The sequence below is a fragment of the Haemorhous mexicanus genome, chromosome 28 (genome assembly GCF_027477595.1).
Source record: "Haemorhous mexicanus isolate bHaeMex1 chromosome 28, bHaeMex1.pri, whole genome shotgun sequence".
Classification (NCBI taxonomy): Eukaryota; Metazoa; Chordata; class Aves; order Passeriformes; family Fringillidae; genus Haemorhous; species Haemorhous mexicanus.
In genome coordinates this window covers 2,146,188-2,162,057 of record NC_082368.1, presented here as the reverse complement: position 1 = coordinate 2,162,057, position 15,870 = coordinate 2,146,188, and the positions used below count along the sequence as shown (strand labels likewise).

Here is a 15,870-nt window from a genome sequence, read left to right as displayed (position 1 = left end):
CACAATCTGTGCCATTGGGTAGAATGTTTTGCTTTGAGATGAGTCTGTAGGAAAATTACTGTCCTTGAGCAGTGACTCTTGGCCTGGGGCAGCGCAGGAGCAGTATAAAAGCAGCACGTTCTCCTCACTCTCCCATCCACTCCTCTCACCTCCATCTCCTTGAGAACAAGGTGAGTCTGAAGCTTTTTCTTATCCTTCTCCTCCTCCCATAGGATTTCTCAGTCTATACATGCCTTTCTGTCCTTTATGGATTCTTGCCATGGCTGTGGGAAGGAGATAGAAGGTGTAACATGGGGAAAGGCTGGGGCTTGTCTGAGGTGTTTCCAGAGCTATGGACCAGATTGGGATCTTCCTTGGGTAGCTCTTGGCAGGGCTTTTCCGAGAAAAGCAGAAGCCTGTGGGTCTCTCTATACAGCCCCTGGGCTTGTCTCCAGTTCATGCCTTTGGTCCCTCATGCTGCGGTGACAGGTTGATCCTCACCCACTCCTTGTGCTCTGCTTTCCCTTCTTTGTCTCTCAGGTGCACCTGCAGCCCCAAGCCATGTCCTGCTACACCCCGTGCCGGCCCTGCCAGCCCTGTGGCCCCACCCCGCTGGGCAGCAGCTGCAATGAGCCCTGTGTCAGGCAGTGCCAGGACTCCACTGTGTTCATCCAGCCCTCGCCTGTGGTGGTGACCCTGCCTGGGCCCATCCTGAGCTCCTTCCCACAGAACACTGTGGTGGGATCCTCCACCTCTGCTGCTGTTGGCAGCATCCTCAGCTCTCAGGGAGTGCCCATCAGCTCTGGGGGCTTTGGCCTCTCTGGCCTGGGCAGTGCCCTCTGTGGCACGAGGAGCTTCCCCTGCTGAAGCTGCTGGCACTGCCCTGGGGAGGAACCCAGGCACTGCCAGGATGGAATCGCCCTGGGCACGCAGCATCGGCTTGGTGCTTCCTGAGGGGCTGAGCAACCCCAGCAGCCCTTGCAGAGGGACAGGGCCAGCCTGGGCTCTTGGCAAGCACAGCCCATCCCTGCCTCTGTCCCCTGCCACTCTCTCCTTTCCCTCCTGTCCCCTTCTTCCCCTGTGCTCCCTGGGGCTGTGAGTCCCACTCGGCCATCCTGGGGAGAACCTGCTGGCTCCACCCCTTTATGGGCACCTGCTTGGAAATGACACCTTGGAAAACAACAGACTGTTGTTCGCCCCTGGTGCTCTCTGCACTGGCACCTCACCTTGGATTGACCTACTTTTCCTGGTTTGACTCATTAAAGTTCTTTTGCATCGTAGTCCATGTGTTCCTCTCATTTATTCCCCTGCAGATCCTCTTTTGGGTTGACCTGTTTATCTCTATTGACGCATTAAATTTCTCTTGCATCCCAGCCCATGCCTCTGTGTCATCCTTTCCCCTACAGGTATGATCTCAAGACACCCAAACAGAGCAGTGTTGACCAGGGGTCGTTCTGGGAGGGTATTTCAGGGATGTTTGTGCAGTGATTGTTCTCATAATGATTGTTAACTATCCTGCCTCTGTGGACACTCCAGACACACACAGTCTCTGGGAAGGTTTGGGGTGCATGAGGCATATGGAAACCCTTCATTATTCCCAGAAGGAACAGTTTACTGAGCCCTTTTCAGCCTTTGCAAATGAGTAAAACACTACTGCAGATCACGTGTGTAGGTGCTTTGACAGATTTGCTCCATCTTAGGCTTCTGGAAACAGTTTTTTACATATTTTTGCAGACAGGACTGGAAGACGCCAGCTTCTCTGTGCATAAAAATGTCTTTTGTCATATTTCCACACAAGAGAAGCCTACACTGCTCTCCTGATATACAGTTAGGATTCTATAAACACACTATCTCTTGTACCTTAAGATGATTCTGCTCTTGATGCTACCAGGGAGCACTGGCAAGCCTTCAGTCACCTGCTGGAATTAAATTAGGCAAATTTAGAAAAAATTAGGCAAATTTAGAAAAACCTTGGCCTGTAACTCCTAACTAGAATAGTGACAAACCTTCTAGTGTATCTTCTTCCCCTAAAGGAAATCAGGGGATTGAAGGTCAGTGCCTTTGCTCACATTTGCTCATTTGAAGTCAGTTCCAAAACAGGGTGATTGCCCCGAGGAGAAGGGGGCTGTGAGTGTGGATTGTCCAGGGAGGAGAAGAAACAGCTGGAGCACAAGTCTGATCAGGAGAAGCTGAGGGAGCTGGGGGTGCTCAGCCTGTAGAAAAGGAGGCTTGGAAGGACCTTCTCACTCTCCACAACTCCCTGATGGGAGGGTGCAGCTCTGGCTCTGCTGCAAGGGAACAAGAGATAAAGTGAGTGAAAACAGCCTGAAGTTGTGCCAGAAGGGGTTTAGGTTGGCTATTTTGGAAAAATTCTTCACTGAAAGGGTGGTAAGACATTGGAACAGGCTCAAAGAGCATGTAGATGTGGTACTTGAGGACTTCGGCACTGCTGAGGGAATAGTTTGACCTGATGATCTCAGAGGGATTTTCCAACCTTGACAATACTGTGATTCTATGAAGCAGAGGCAGAATGATGAGCCCAAGCCTTGATTTCCCAAAGCAGAGTCTCAGGCATCAGAATTATAAAAGCAAAGAGGTTAACAGAGCAGTGCACAGCAGGTGAGCTCAAGCTGGTGCAAAGAAATCCCCAGGCAATGATATTCCTGTGACTTGGGCACCTGCCCCCTACATGAGCTTACACACACCCCTCAGTCCAAGTTTTGGTCTGGGGTCTTCTAACACTTCGCTGATTTTTTCTCCAAGTCAGTGCAGGGAGACATTCTGAGCTGACAGAGGTGCAGGAAGCTTCCTCATCTGCTCTGGCTTCAGGGGCACCAGGGGACTAAAACAGCCCCAGGATAAACAGCCCCAGGATAAACACAACTGTGTACCCAAACCATCAGTGTGTTATTGTTGCAAAATGTGGAGTATGTTAAATTTTCTTAAGAAATTATGTTCTTTGATGTGTGATCTTTGTATACTTTCAAGACTAATCGACAAGAAGAGAGATTTAATCTGTGAAATAGAGAGCAGCCAGCAAACTGTAAGTCACATCCAGGTGTTAGAAAGACAACGTGTTCCTGGAATTGCCTCGTTAAGGTTTAGGCTGACGTGCTTCATTGATCTCAGAGCTAGGGAGAAGTTAGCAAAGCTTGTGAAGGAGGACAAAACACTGTACTGGGCACCAGGAACATAGAATTCACAGCCTTCAAGGGCATCTGGCAGAACTCCCAAGATAAGGAAGAAACTAACAAAGCGAACTCAGCAACTGTGTTAAAATCAGCTCCAAGTGGGTAAAAGATAATTCCAGCAGGGCCAGATTTTGGCTACCAACACACAGACCACTGACCCAAGAAACCCCGTGGCCCGGAAGAAGAGAAAGACTGAGCACATGGACTAATTAGCATGAGAAATGAGAGAATCATTAGCCAACAGAAGATCAAATACTAATTAATAAAGGAGGTATGTTACATGTAGCCAATGAACGATCACACTCCTTTGTTTGCTAAAATGTGCAAGTAGTAAAAAGTTTTAATATTTGGCATTGTGGAATTCCACTGAGCACCCAGGCTTGTGCAACTCTGACATAAATAATCAATATCTCCCTCTAGTGTGCAATTACTGGCTTGTAACACACCAGGTAATCAATGCCATTTTTGTGGGCAACATTATCAGTGTTGTCATAAATGATCAATGAGAAAGCCAAATTAATAATAATAGCAAAATGTGAAAAACACCAATAATTTGTTTTTAAAATTTTAAAAGTTTAATAGTAATAAAATGGTTATAAAATAGTAATACAATTAGAGAAATAATAATTTGGACAATTTGAATTAGGACAATAAGAGACAATAGAAACAAAGAGTTACCGACGTCTGGGTACCTTTTTCTGGGCAGCACAAGCCTGAAAAAGGACACCCATTAACAAAGGATTAACGCTTAAAAACAACTGCCTGTTGCATATTCATACACTTCATACATGATGCATAAATTCCATTCAAATACAGGATTCTGTCTGGTGATCGTCAACTTCTTCCTCTGAATCCCAACAGTGTCTTCGAGGCAGGAAGAAGTTTGTTTCTTCTGATAAGAGGGCAATAAATTCTTTTTCTCTGAAAGATTTAGGTGTCCTGTGGCTGCTGTCTCGCTGCAAGTCCTTTCTATAAAAAAAGTATCTTACATTGCATAGTTTCTATTTTAACATTTTTTATTACCTAAAACTACCTTTAACACTCTACTTAAGAGAATTGATACAACATTACTTTCTAACACAACACATATAATATTCATCTTAATATTTGCAAAAAGCCAATCATAAAATATGCATTTTTCACAGAAAGATTTTAATTTTGTGACCGAAAATGCGGTCCTCGATAGCCACAGTCAAAGGGACAGAGTCGAGCCCGGGATCGGCGCTGAGTGAACCCTGATCCGACCTCCGATCGCATCGAATCCCCTCTGTTTACCAATGCCGTCTCATCGGGGCTGTTTTATACAGTTTTTTATGCCCAAGGCAGAGGTGCCCCCATTTCTTTTGTCACTCCACATATGCATGAGGTCTATTTTCTCTGTGCAGGGCTGGACAATGCTGTTTCTGGGAGGTGGCGGGTGTTGATCGAGTTATGGGAACCCGGTATTCAGATGTATGTTCCTGACGACTCTGGTTATATTGATTGAAGATATTTATCATCGCTCTTTTGTGCTCCCTGATGGTCCCAGCAAGGGCCCATCTCTGCACTGGCCACATCTTTTTGCTTCCCAATGAGGCTTTCTTTCCTTGCTGCCATCTGGAGTTTCATAATTTCGATGTGGCAATCTGTCTCCTGAGTGTCAGTGGTCTTAGATTCTTAGAGTTTTGTCACATATACAATTTTATTTACAACTTTATTTCATATAAGCACGAATTATCTCACACCACATATTACAATAACCAGCGCCTAAGGCTGCAGCAGTCCCAGACAAAAACATCATGAGTCTAAGCCTAGCTCGTTCTCTCTAAATGGGTTTATTTTGGCTGAACACTCCCTAACACCTCAGAGGCGGTTTCAGAGTCCCGGTCCGGGTTCGGGGCCCAGGCCCGGCCGCCCTCGCTCTCGGCGTTGTCCCGGCAACCGCGGCTAGGCGGGAAGGGCGAGACCGGCCCGGCCCCGCAGGCGACCCCACAACCACCCCCGAGGCGGACTCGGCGCCACAGCCGACTCCACACCCACCCCCGCAGCCGGCCTTGAGGCGGACTCGGCTCCACAGCCGACTCCACACCCTCCCCCCCACAGCCAACCCCGAGGCGCACTCGGCTCCACAGCCGACTCCACAGCCACCCCCACAACCAACCCCGGACCCCCAGCCGGCTCCACACTTCGCCGAAAAGCGGACGCAGCCCCGGAGCGGACCTCGGCCGGCCCCGCCATGGAACTTGAGGAGGACTTGGGTGAGATTTGAGGCTTGGTTGGAAGGGACGGAGAAAGCTCCCGTCGGTGCGGGCATGGCGGGGACCACACCGGCGCCACTGGGGTCTGGCCCCTCTCGGGCCGGGTTTGTCACTCCCCTCGGGACGGGCCTGTCCCCCACCCCGGGCCACGTCTGGCCCCTCTCGGGCCGGGTTTGTCACTCCTCTCGGGCCGGGCCTGTCCCCCGCCCCGGGCTACGTCTGTCCCCATGCCCAGTGCCCGAGCCGGGCGGGCCCTCTCCCGGTGATTCCAGCCCGGGTCGCCCCACCAGGTGCTGCTGCTGCGGGTGAGGCCGGCCTGCAGGATTTGACTGAATAAAGCGACTTTGTTTTGTCTTGTTCGAGCGTGGCTTCCCCCCCGTGTCTCCCGGCTCAGCCGCTCCAGGCGGTTTTGGGTCCGTTTCAGTGCAGTGTCAGGTACAAGGGTCTCCCTGCACGTGGCGTTGTTGTGATGATGCTTTTGGCGGTTTCAGCCGTGTGTAATTACTGCTGCTTGGCTGCCTGAGCTGCTCCTGTGCTGCTGAGGGCTCTGCTCTTCCTCTGCTGCTCGTCTCTGTCCCCTCTCCCTTCACTGGCAACACACTTGGTCTTGTGTGGCGCCAGTTCAGGGGGAGAAGCTATTGGAAAAATCTCTAACAAGTAGTGTTTAGTCTTGTGAATTCCTGAAACAGACAGTGCTTAATCCTGTATTTACATATATCCGTGATTAACATGCACTACTGGATATCTTAGCCGGGAGAATAAAACTGTGTGCCTGATAAAGGGTGTATCTTGGCCAGACCCTACAGTTGGAATGCATTCAAGGAGAAGAAACCCTCCTCAGAAGGAAGGAGGGGATGTTTGGAGGAGCATCCCCCACGCAGCCAGTGCTAAAAAAAAAATGCTGCTTTTTAATACTGAAATAACAGTGTTAGAGTGTTTAATTTTTCACAACATTTTTGGTGACAAAGCCACTTGTGATTGCTCTTCCAGGGGCAGCTGGACCAATGCAAAGCCAGGTGCCCTTAATTCCCCTGAGTGGGCTGTTGAGGTGAGAGGTGCTCAGAGGCAGCAGCACTGCACAGCCCACATGGAAACAAGGATCCTGTCTGTCCCTTCTCTTTCCAAGTGCCTCTTAGCCTGAATTCTGTTCGTTGGGACTTCTGGAACAGCATTTTAACAGCTGCCAGCCTGGGGCCTGATGGAGCCACGTGTGTGAGAGAGGAGGGCAGAGGCAGCAGCAGCCAGTGCCTAGAGCTGGGTTAGCTCCTGCATAATCAGATCCTGAATGTGCTGAAAGCTCCTGCAGCAAGAGAAAGAGCAGAGCTGAAAGAATGGGAGCAGCCCAGGCTGCTTGGTGTGTACCCCATGGACAGACCCACAGGCAGTACTGGGGCCTTATGTCTCCTCCTGGCTGCCTCTCTTCCTTACTCAGAATATGCATATTTATTAATATTTATATTTTAATCTATTTTATAGACAATTATGTATGCATGGATTCACAGTGCTTCATGTTCAGTATGTTTGTTCCTCAGTGTTTTTGCTGCTTTAGTAATGCCCCAGCTCCTAAATAATTGCATGATTAAAAGCTTCATTCAGAGTCTCATGTACCATGTTAGGGACACTGCTGCCTCCAGAGTGTAACTCAGTTCCCTCACATTCTGCCTCCAGCAAAACAAGCTGTTGATGGAAAAAAGATTTGGTTTAGCTGCTGGAGGTGCTGGTGGGTGTGACATGATCCCACTGATCCTCTTCCAGGAGAGCTGGGAAGTGCTGCTGGCATTCCCTTGGAGTAAGGGTGGTTGCCTCCCTAATAAGTAACCTAAAGAGTTATTACACACAGTGGTGCTGACTCTCCTCTGTTTTAACTAATGTCCCAGTTATGAGAACTTCAAGTTTAATTAATTTGGTTATGCAAAGCAGGTGCCTGCCTTAATGAATGGTTTCAGACTAAGAGCAACTGGTTGAACTCCCTCAGACCACAGCCCTGATGTAGTGCTGTGGGGTTTTCCCCAGTGTGTGAGTGATTCTCATCTTCCTAAGCAGATGCTCTTCCCTGTTCTCTGTTCCCCCAGATATGTTGGATCCAGAGAGGTTAATCCAGTGCCCCTTGGTTAAACACCACTGGATCAGAGCACGGCGGTTTCCCTATCACCTGGTGAAGTGTAAGGAGGTGAGCTGGACAGGCAGTGACTGAGTGACTCTGTGCTTGTCAGTACTCCCTGTGTTCCTGCCTCTCCTGACAAGTAGCCCTGTTTAACTTTTATTTCATAGAACTTCAGGATTGGTCTAGTGATAGCTCCAGGCATGCAGGAATGCACTAATTCACAGTCTGGCTCTGTTGGAAGGAGACAGAGATCCTTCATGGTTAGTTCAGGGAGGAGACTCTGGTCTCTTCCAGCAGTTCACAGAGAGGCCATATTCATTTTTCCACTTTCAGGATGAGGTGAGATAGTGATCATCAAGCAGATAAAGCCAGTGTCTAAGTAATTAGCAGAAGAGCTTGGGGATTTTCACTGGTCCATCTGAAGATGCCACAGTGTGTTATTTGCAGTGGCAGGGGTCTGGGTGGAGATTGTCCCTCTTGCTTGGGACAAGTTTGTTGAGTTTCCTTTGCATCCCTTATGCATAAAATCCAATTAACACTTCCACTCAGCTCAGTCTCCCATTCCTGTGTACAGAACACAGCCCTGACCCAAACAGGGACAGTGCAAGCAGAGCAAGTTGGATCTTCTTGGCTGTTTAGGAATCATGGAATCACAGGATGGTTTGGTTTGGAAGGTACCTCAAAGCCCGTCCAGTGCCACCCCTGCCATGGGCAGTGACGCCTTCCACTGTCCCACGTTGCTCCAAGCCCTGTCCAATGTGGCCTTGGACACTTCCAGAGATCAGGGGCAGCCACAGCTGCTCTGGGCACCCTGTGCCAGGGCCTGCCCACCCTCACAGGGAGGAATTCCTTCCCAATATCCCACCTAACCCTACCCCCTGGCAGTGGGAAGCCCCTCGCTCATGCCAGGTGACAGCAGGGATGGACACGTATGGACATGGCAGCTCTGGCTGTACCAGGCAGGGAGTGCCAAGGGCCCTGGGTGTGCTGAAGCCAGGGATCAGCAGTGCTGGAGGAACTGCCTGGATCGGCCTTGGGTGTGAGTTTAATCCCTGACCAGCAGAGCAGGCAAGCACTGGTCCAGTGGCAGAGCTGGGGTTTTTCCAGTAATGCTCTGTCCCTTGCAGGAGATAATTTACTGTAATGACAGCTGAGCTCTGCCACTAGAACTTGTGCCTGCCATAATGGAAATCCAGGTGGAATGCTGCCAGCCCCCTGGCTCTTCTAAAAGGCTTAAAAAATTTCTCTGCCTGTGTGCCCACTTAGTTAAAATACATCTGAAGGGTTTAGATTTGCCTGATGTCTCTCCCTTACTGGTTTTAAAATGGTTTCATTTGTGCTTTAAGCCATGCAGTCAGTATCACCAGCACTGCAGGGAACTCTAGGGAGTTTGCTGAAGGTCTGTTCCACTTCAGTCAGGATGGCTCAGTTTCTGTGAATTATGTTTGGAAGAAAAGTCATGCTCATTTCCCCTTTTGTATTTAGTGTCTAATCAATACATTGCAATTTCTTGTTCATTTTTCTATTTTTCAAAGCAACACCACAAACATCCCAGTCTTTTTTTCCTATGTATCAACAAGAGGTAAGTGAATTTGACAGATGTGGCACATAATTTTGGTTTTCCCTTGTCCAGAGCAACCCTGAAATTGCAAAGAAATTGGCCACGTGCCCCTTCAATGCTCGTCACCTGGTTCCTCAGGCTGACCTCAGTGACCACATCATGAAGTGCAATGACAAAGCCTTCGTGGAGCAAGATGTGGGTAAGAGACCCCCTGTGCACCCTGGGGACTGAGGTGTCCTCATGGAATAACCCAGAAGTGGGAGGCAGGTGGTTGTCTGTAGTTTTGTGTGACACAGCAGCTTTGGGGAAGCCTGATCTCATTTGCTTGGCTTTATTGGGCAGTTTCTTGAGAATATGGCAGATGCTCTGGGTAGGCTTTGCATATATTTTGTTGTCAGGTTTGTTGAATGGAAAGGTTTTACCCAAAACTGTGCAGGAAGTACCTCTGGAAGGAGGAGTGGGATGCATTAATAGCCACAAGGATGGGCTGCTCCTCTTGCAGAGCAAATCTCCCTTTAACTCTTGCACACCACAGGGCACACAGTTTTTTGTCTTCTGTAGAGGTGCAGAGGCAGTGATGCCTGCATCCATGTCAGCAGGTTTCCTCTTCACTCCAGAATTCCTGCTCAGAGTTCCAGGGAGTAGAGTCTTCTCTTTTTCGTTGAAAAAGGCAAATTTGAAGTTGCTGGACTGCAGCTGTCCCAACCTGTTTGCTTTGAGTGGGGCTTGCTCTAAAGCCCAAAGATGTTTTTCAGCTTGAGCCAAAGTGTTTAATGGATTGAAGGACTGCTGGTCACTGTGTTTTTTCTCTTCCTGAAGTGAGCCGGTCCTTTGAGTCCCCACAGGAGCAGCTGAATAATGGGAGCACATGGCAGGCACCTCCAAGTGCTGAAGACTGGGAAACAGGTGAGGAACTTGCCCATCTGCTGCCTTTTTCCTGGCCATGTCCTCCAGCTCCTCTGGGGACAGTGTGAGGCCAGGAGTGCTCAGGGCTGCCTTGTAGAACACTTTGCTTATGCTCCTTCCTGTGAACATGGATCTCTGCACCCCACAGGCTTGGCTTGCTATAGAGAGCAATCCAAAATGCCTGCCAGAATGAGCATGGGAAGAGATTTCCAAGCATCCCTTCTTCCCATAAGAGCTTTTGTACCTTATGTGTGATGATAGCAATGGAAACATGTTCCTCAGTGAAGCAGACACATTCCTTATAGGTCAACTTTTCCTCCCTCTTGAACCTGTAAAAATATGGCAGAGATATTCCTGATCACAGAATCACTGAATGGTTAGGCTTAGATGGCACCTCGAAGTTCATCTCATTCCATGAGAAGGGACACATTCCACTGTCCCAGGCTGCTCTAAGCCCCATCCAGCTTGGCCTTGGACACGTCCAGGGGCAGCCCCAGCTGCTCTGGGCACCCTGTGCCAGGGCCTGCCCACCTTCCCAGGGAACAATTCCTGCCCAATATCCCATCCATCCCTGCCCTCTGGCAGTGGGAAGCCATTTAAGCCACTGGTCTGATGGTGGTTTCTGGGGTTTCTTAGTTCTGAGCCACAACATCTGCTTTCTTTCACAGACTTGCTTCAGGGGTCTGAGTCTACTTTTGTGTGGGGTGTGATCAACTCTGCCATGAACAGGTAGGGAATGCAAGTTTGATTCTTTACATCAGTTTTGTTTATACAAATATTGCACCCATCTCCCAGCCTGTCCTCAACGGCTGGACAGGAGCTGCCTTTGAGGCTGTAGAGCCCTGAGAGGAGAGATGCTGCTGGTTCAGTGTGTCCTCCTTCCTCATCTGGCCTGGAGCAGAGCAGGAAACCCTCAGGAGCACTGATCCTGCTCCTGTGTGCTTGTGGCAGGCTGCTCCTCCTGCCCATGGCCTGTGTTCAGGGACTCATGGATGTCTGGGCAATGTGCAGGGAGAAAGGTGGTCCCTTTGAGTCCTTGGGAGATCCCTTGTGAGATCCTGCCTCCTAGGGCCTGGCAGATGTGCAGGAGCTGGGCCCTGTGTCAGTAGAATCCTCCCCTCGTGCCCTTTCCAAAGTGTGGTCAGAGTTTGGGACAGGGGGGAGCAAGGAGCTCAGTGCCCAGCTGTGAACAGGAAGGGGCTACCCTGGCTGGCAAAGTGTTTTAAGGTTTATTTAACAGGTTCATTTAACAGGTTCATTTACAATCCAGCAATAATCCTGCCCCTGCAGCTCTTGAGTTCTGTGTGAGCTCTTCCATAGGGGCTGACAGCAGCACTGCCTGGTTCCACCTGTCAGACTCCTTACAAAACCTTTGAGTGTTCAGAGCACATCCAGCTCTCCTCAGCACCACCAGCATGGTGGCACAGAGTAATTGTTGCCTCCTCGAGACATGTTCATAAGCTCTTGGAGGTCTATTACTCACCCAAGATAGCTCAGCTACCTTTGCAGGGATAAAATCAGCAGGATGGCTTCTGTTGCTGTGTTGGAAACAAAAAGGTTTTAATAAAAGGCAAAATAACAAAACTCTTTACAGAGAAAAACCAAGCCAGGTGCAAGAGGTTCTTGCTCCTGGTAAAACACCTCACAAAAGTCATTGGTTTCTTTGTTCTCTTCTTTTTCTAGTGAACTGCTTAGGTGGGACCTTTTGGCGTCTGTCCTATTAGCTATCCTTAAGTTTGAGGTGAAGTCCCCCAGGTGCTATGAGGTGTTTTTTTCACCTAGTTGAGGAGAGAAACTTCTGGGCCTCTTTCCTTTTAAAGAGGACAAAGGAGAGTTTTTTCACTCCATCAACAGGGGGCACATTGCTATAGCACCATCCCCCAGGGCCTTGCTGCAGTAAAATGCATAAATGTGAGCCAGAAGTAACCAAAGGCACTTAATTCCAGCCCCATCAGTGACCAGAACAACTCCTTGCCCTCCCGGATGCGGCCCCCTGAGACCCTCCCGTACAGCATGCCTGCAGGCCTGTGAGTACTGAGCTCCTGAAATCTCTGTAGCAGCACTTTGTGGCTCCCACTGCACGGACAGGAGGGGCTGGATGGATCAGCTGCTTCTTGAGAGCAGCTTCTGAGAGAATCTGCTGCTCAGATCATTCTCTGTGTCCTTCCTTTGAGGCATCCTCTCTTTCTTTCCTTGCTCCATTCCTGTGGCCCAGGTTAGGCAGAGCTGCTCCCTGGCCACATTGGCTCTGTGTCTCTAAACACAGCATCCCCATTATCCCCTTTTACCCCCCACCCTCCCCCTGACTTCAACCAGGTTGTACCTTTGCTATATGCTCTGTTCACTGTCAGGCCCAGCTAAGGCAGAGCTGAGGTGAAACAGGGTCCTTAAACCAGCACCACTGGGGGAAAAAGTACCAAATTCCATGTGGGGGAGGGAGAGAAGGAGCTCCCCTGGGGAAGTGTCTAATGTTGAAAGCAAAGATTTTTATTTGTCTTTAGCAGCAAAGCAACAGCTTAAAGATGCTTTGAGGAATGATCATCCTGGTTCCCACTGGGAGCAACTAAACCTGGTGCTCTTGGGGCACTGCAGACACAGCTCCTGCAGCCAGGGACTGTGCAATTACCAGTGTTGGGCTGAGTCTGGCAAACCAAACTGAAATGGCAGTTGTGGACAAGCCTTGTTGCCAAGGGAGCAAGTGCTGCCCCTGCAGAGGCCACTGTCCCTTGGGGGAGTGGGGAAGTTGTTGTATCTTTGTCCATCTCATGCAAAAATTGTATCTTGTCCTTTCCAGAATTCGGAGTATTAGTTCCTCCCCTTGGAATGTAGTTTTGCCCCAGCAGTAAGTGTCTCTCTGGTTTGGACAGAAGAGCTCCTGCAGAAGACAGACATGCTCTGGACCTGATGGCAGGACTCTCTACACCTGGTTTTTGTTGCTTAATCTATTTCTTGTAACATTTGAATATGTGGAACTGTCCTTGGTTGACAGATGTTTCCCCCAACCACTTGTTTTAAAAGTTACCCTCACCTTTACTTGGTGAATTTTGTTACTGTTTTTGAAAAAATAGACTGATAAATGTACAGAGAAACCTTCCTAACCCAACCCTGGGTCATGGTGGCTCCCTCTGAACAGGAAAAACATCATAATTGCCAAGTCTCTGTTTTTTGTAACAGGAAAACTCAAAGGTATTTTACTGTGCATGCACGTTTTGGTTTTATTTTGTTGGATTCTGAGTTTGTCCACTCAGGATATGGCAAGCATTCAGGTTGGGTTTTAAACTGTGTTGTCATTTGCAGAGACAGCTTTGAGAGCATCCTGGCCTTAACTTTTGCACCTTCACACCTTGGGCCTTGCCTTTGTCACCTTGGGCCTTGCCTTTGTCACCTTAGGCCTTACCTTTGTCTCCTGTGTGTGAGGGACTTCCCCAGGCAGACCTGAACAGAGAATCCTCTGCAAGTTCCTTGCATCACACACAACCCCAAACAGGGGAAGTTTCAGGAGGACACTGAGGTGCTTTTCCAGTTTCCATTAGAGTTTTGCAGTTTTCTAATGCTTGAAACATGTTTGAGAGCTCTCAGGTACCTGTTCTGTATTGGGGGAGGAAGGGAGTAGGAATGGTTTAAATCAGTAAAAATGCATGTTTGGGACTGAAAATGTTCAGATCAAGCAGTGTATTTCTAAACATGCGAAGTACAAAATGGGATCTAAATATACAACCATAAAGAATTAAGAAGCCAGATATGATGTTTGTCTAGAAAGAGATTCATGCCTTCATATTTTCCCCTAAAGACTGGATTTCCACCATCTGTATACTACCACTAGAAAATAATACATGTTGATGTGAATGTGCAAAATTAATATTCTTTTAAAGTTCTGTCAACTTATGACAAGGTTCTTGTTAGCAATTTAGAATAAAAATGTTTTAAATTCCCTGCAACTGCTTTTCTTTGGAGTCAATAAGTGCTTGACATGGGAAGCTCTCCTTTTCACCTTCATTTCTTTTCTGTCACCTGGATTGAAAGTGGTGACAAACACCAGCTGTGGTTGTTTCTATTTGTGTTGTATTTGACACAGAATATTTTTCCAGGTGTGTCACAGGTCACCTCTCTGCTGATGACAGAGCAAGGACTTTGCTGTGATATATCCTGGGTTCAATCCTCAGTCTCTTGTGCTGGCTGGGTTGTGCAGTGCCAGAGCCTTCACCCCGTTCCCTGGAGGCTGCATGGCCTTGCCAGGAGTAGATGGATTTAGAGTCAAAATCACAGACCTCACTGGAAGGGACCTCAAAGCCCACCCAGTGCCACCCCTGCCATGGCAGGGACACCCTCCACTGTCCCAGGCTGCTCCCAGCTCCAGTGTCCAGCCTGGCCATGGGCACTGCCAGGGCTCCAGGGGCAGCCCCAGCTGCTCTGGGCACCCTGTGCCAGGGCCTGCCCACCCTCACAGGGAAGAACTTTTTCCTAACATCCAATCTAAATCTTCCCTCTTTTAGTTAAAAACTGTTCCCCTTGTCCTGTCACTGCCTGTGTAAGAAGTCCCTCTCCCTCTTTTTTTACAAGCCTTTAGGCACTGGAAGGGGCTCTAAGGTCTCCTGGGAACGTTCTCTAAGCTGGACAGCTGTTGGAATTTCAGGCTCTTTCTTGTCCCAAGGTCATGGCAAATAAAACTCAGGAGACGTTTTTGAAGTCTCACTCTGAAGTTTATTATCCGTAACTATTACAAACTCACAAGATATGAGCTCTCTCTAAACAAGTTGAGAAAGTGAGGTAAAATGGTGTCTGTTCAAGGCTATTTAAGTCCCAATTATCCAATAAACCATTGACATCTATATTATTTATGTTTCTAACCCAGTTATGATCACCTGAAACCCACAATGCAGACATATTTCATTCAGTTAGAGAAAATCACCCAGATCCCGGAAGAAGGTGCAAAAAAGCCATCTAATCCATGCCCAAAATTCTTCATCTTGGCTCCCATATATCAGCATATACTAAAACCCCAAACCGAAGTTTTTTCACCCTGTAAGATCACACAATACTGTCCAAACACACACTGTTTCTGTGCTATCACTCCAATTTTGAAGCCTTTTCCAAGGTCTCAGGTCAAACGAGGTGTTTATTGGAGGGTGGCACCCTGAAATTCAGATGGCTCAAAGCTCTGAGCCATCAGAGTTGCAGCAGACAGCCCCAGCTCGCTGTCCCTTGGCAACATTTCTGTTCCAGGAGCCGGGTGCACTGTGGGAGTGTTTGCAGGGGTCCCAGGATGAGGGAAGAGATGAGAATCTTGACTCCATGTTTCAGCAGGCTGATTTATTATTTTAATATGTATACTATATTAAAAGAAAATGATATATTAAAACTGTACTAAAAGAATAGAAGAAAGGATTTCATCAGAAGGCTAGCAAGGGAAAGGAATGGAATGATAATAAAATCTTGTGACTGACCAGAGTCCAAAACAGCTGGACTGGGATTGGCCATTAATTAAAAATAACCACATGAGACCAATCAAAGATGCTCCTGTTGCATCCCACAGAAGCAGATAATTATTGTTTACATTTTGTTTCGGAGGCCTCTCAGCTTCTCAGGAGAAAAAAATCCTAGCAAAAAGATTTTTCATAAAATATGTCTGTGGCAGTGCCCTCTCCTTGGCCTTTCTGTGCTGACCTCTGTCCTTGCTCTGTGACCTCTATCCTGTTCCATCTGTGCCTTGGCTTTCCTGACCCTATCCCTACACACCCGACGCAGACATCCCATAATGGCCCAAGGCAGCAGCTCCCTTTTGCTGTGTCCAGCACAGCCAAGGGTTCTGGCAATATTCCTGCCCTGTATTTGCAACTCCAGGATAATTTCCAGTCATGCTGGGCTTTAAGTTCTACTGCCCCTTTCCAGAAC

General features: G+C 48.4%; 2 protein-coding genes across 2 annotated transcripts; both read left to right on the top strand.

The window, feature by feature from the left end:
* Positions 1-137: 137 nt before the first annotated feature.
* On the top strand, positions 138-1,352 carry LOC132339166 (feather keratin Cos1-2-like). Its single transcript, XM_059869262.1, has 2 exons — positions 138-170; positions 520-1,352. Exon 2 carries the CDS (start codon positions 541-543, stop codon positions 844-846), a length of 306 nt encoding a protein of 101 aa, XP_059725245.1. The 5' UTR covers positions 138-170; positions 520-540; the 3' UTR covers positions 847-1,352.
* A 3,759-nt stretch (positions 1,353-5,111) lies between these two features.
* On the top strand, positions 5,112-13,916 carry LOC132339352 (gametocyte-specific factor 1-like). Its single transcript, XM_059869559.1, has 7 exons — positions 5,112-5,407; positions 7,480-7,577; positions 9,145-9,271; positions 9,892-9,978; positions 10,647-10,707; positions 11,925-12,005; positions 12,773-13,916. Exons 1-7 carry the CDS (start codon positions 5,386-5,388, stop codon positions 12,822-12,824), a joined length of 528 nt encoding a protein of 175 aa, XP_059725542.1. The 5' UTR covers positions 5,112-5,385; the 3' UTR covers positions 12,825-13,916.
* The last annotated feature ends 1,954 nt before the right edge of the window (positions 13,917-15,870 follow it).

Coding starts and splice junctions, on each gene's coding strand:
- LOC132339166 (XM_059869262.1), top strand. CDS start 541: ATGTCCTGCTACACCCCGTGCCGGCCCTGCCAGCCCTGTGGCCCCACC.
- LOC132339352 (XM_059869559.1), top strand. CDS start 5,386: ATGGAACTTGAGGAGGACTTGG. Junction 7,578..9,144: donor ACCTGGTGAAGTGTAAGGAG/GTGAGCTGGACA, acceptor TCCCTTGTCCAG/AGCAACCCTGAAATTGCAAA. Junction 9,272..9,891: donor CTTCGTGGAGCAAGATGTGG/GTAAGAGACCCC, acceptor CTCTTCCTGAAG/TGAGCCGGTCCTTTGAGTCC.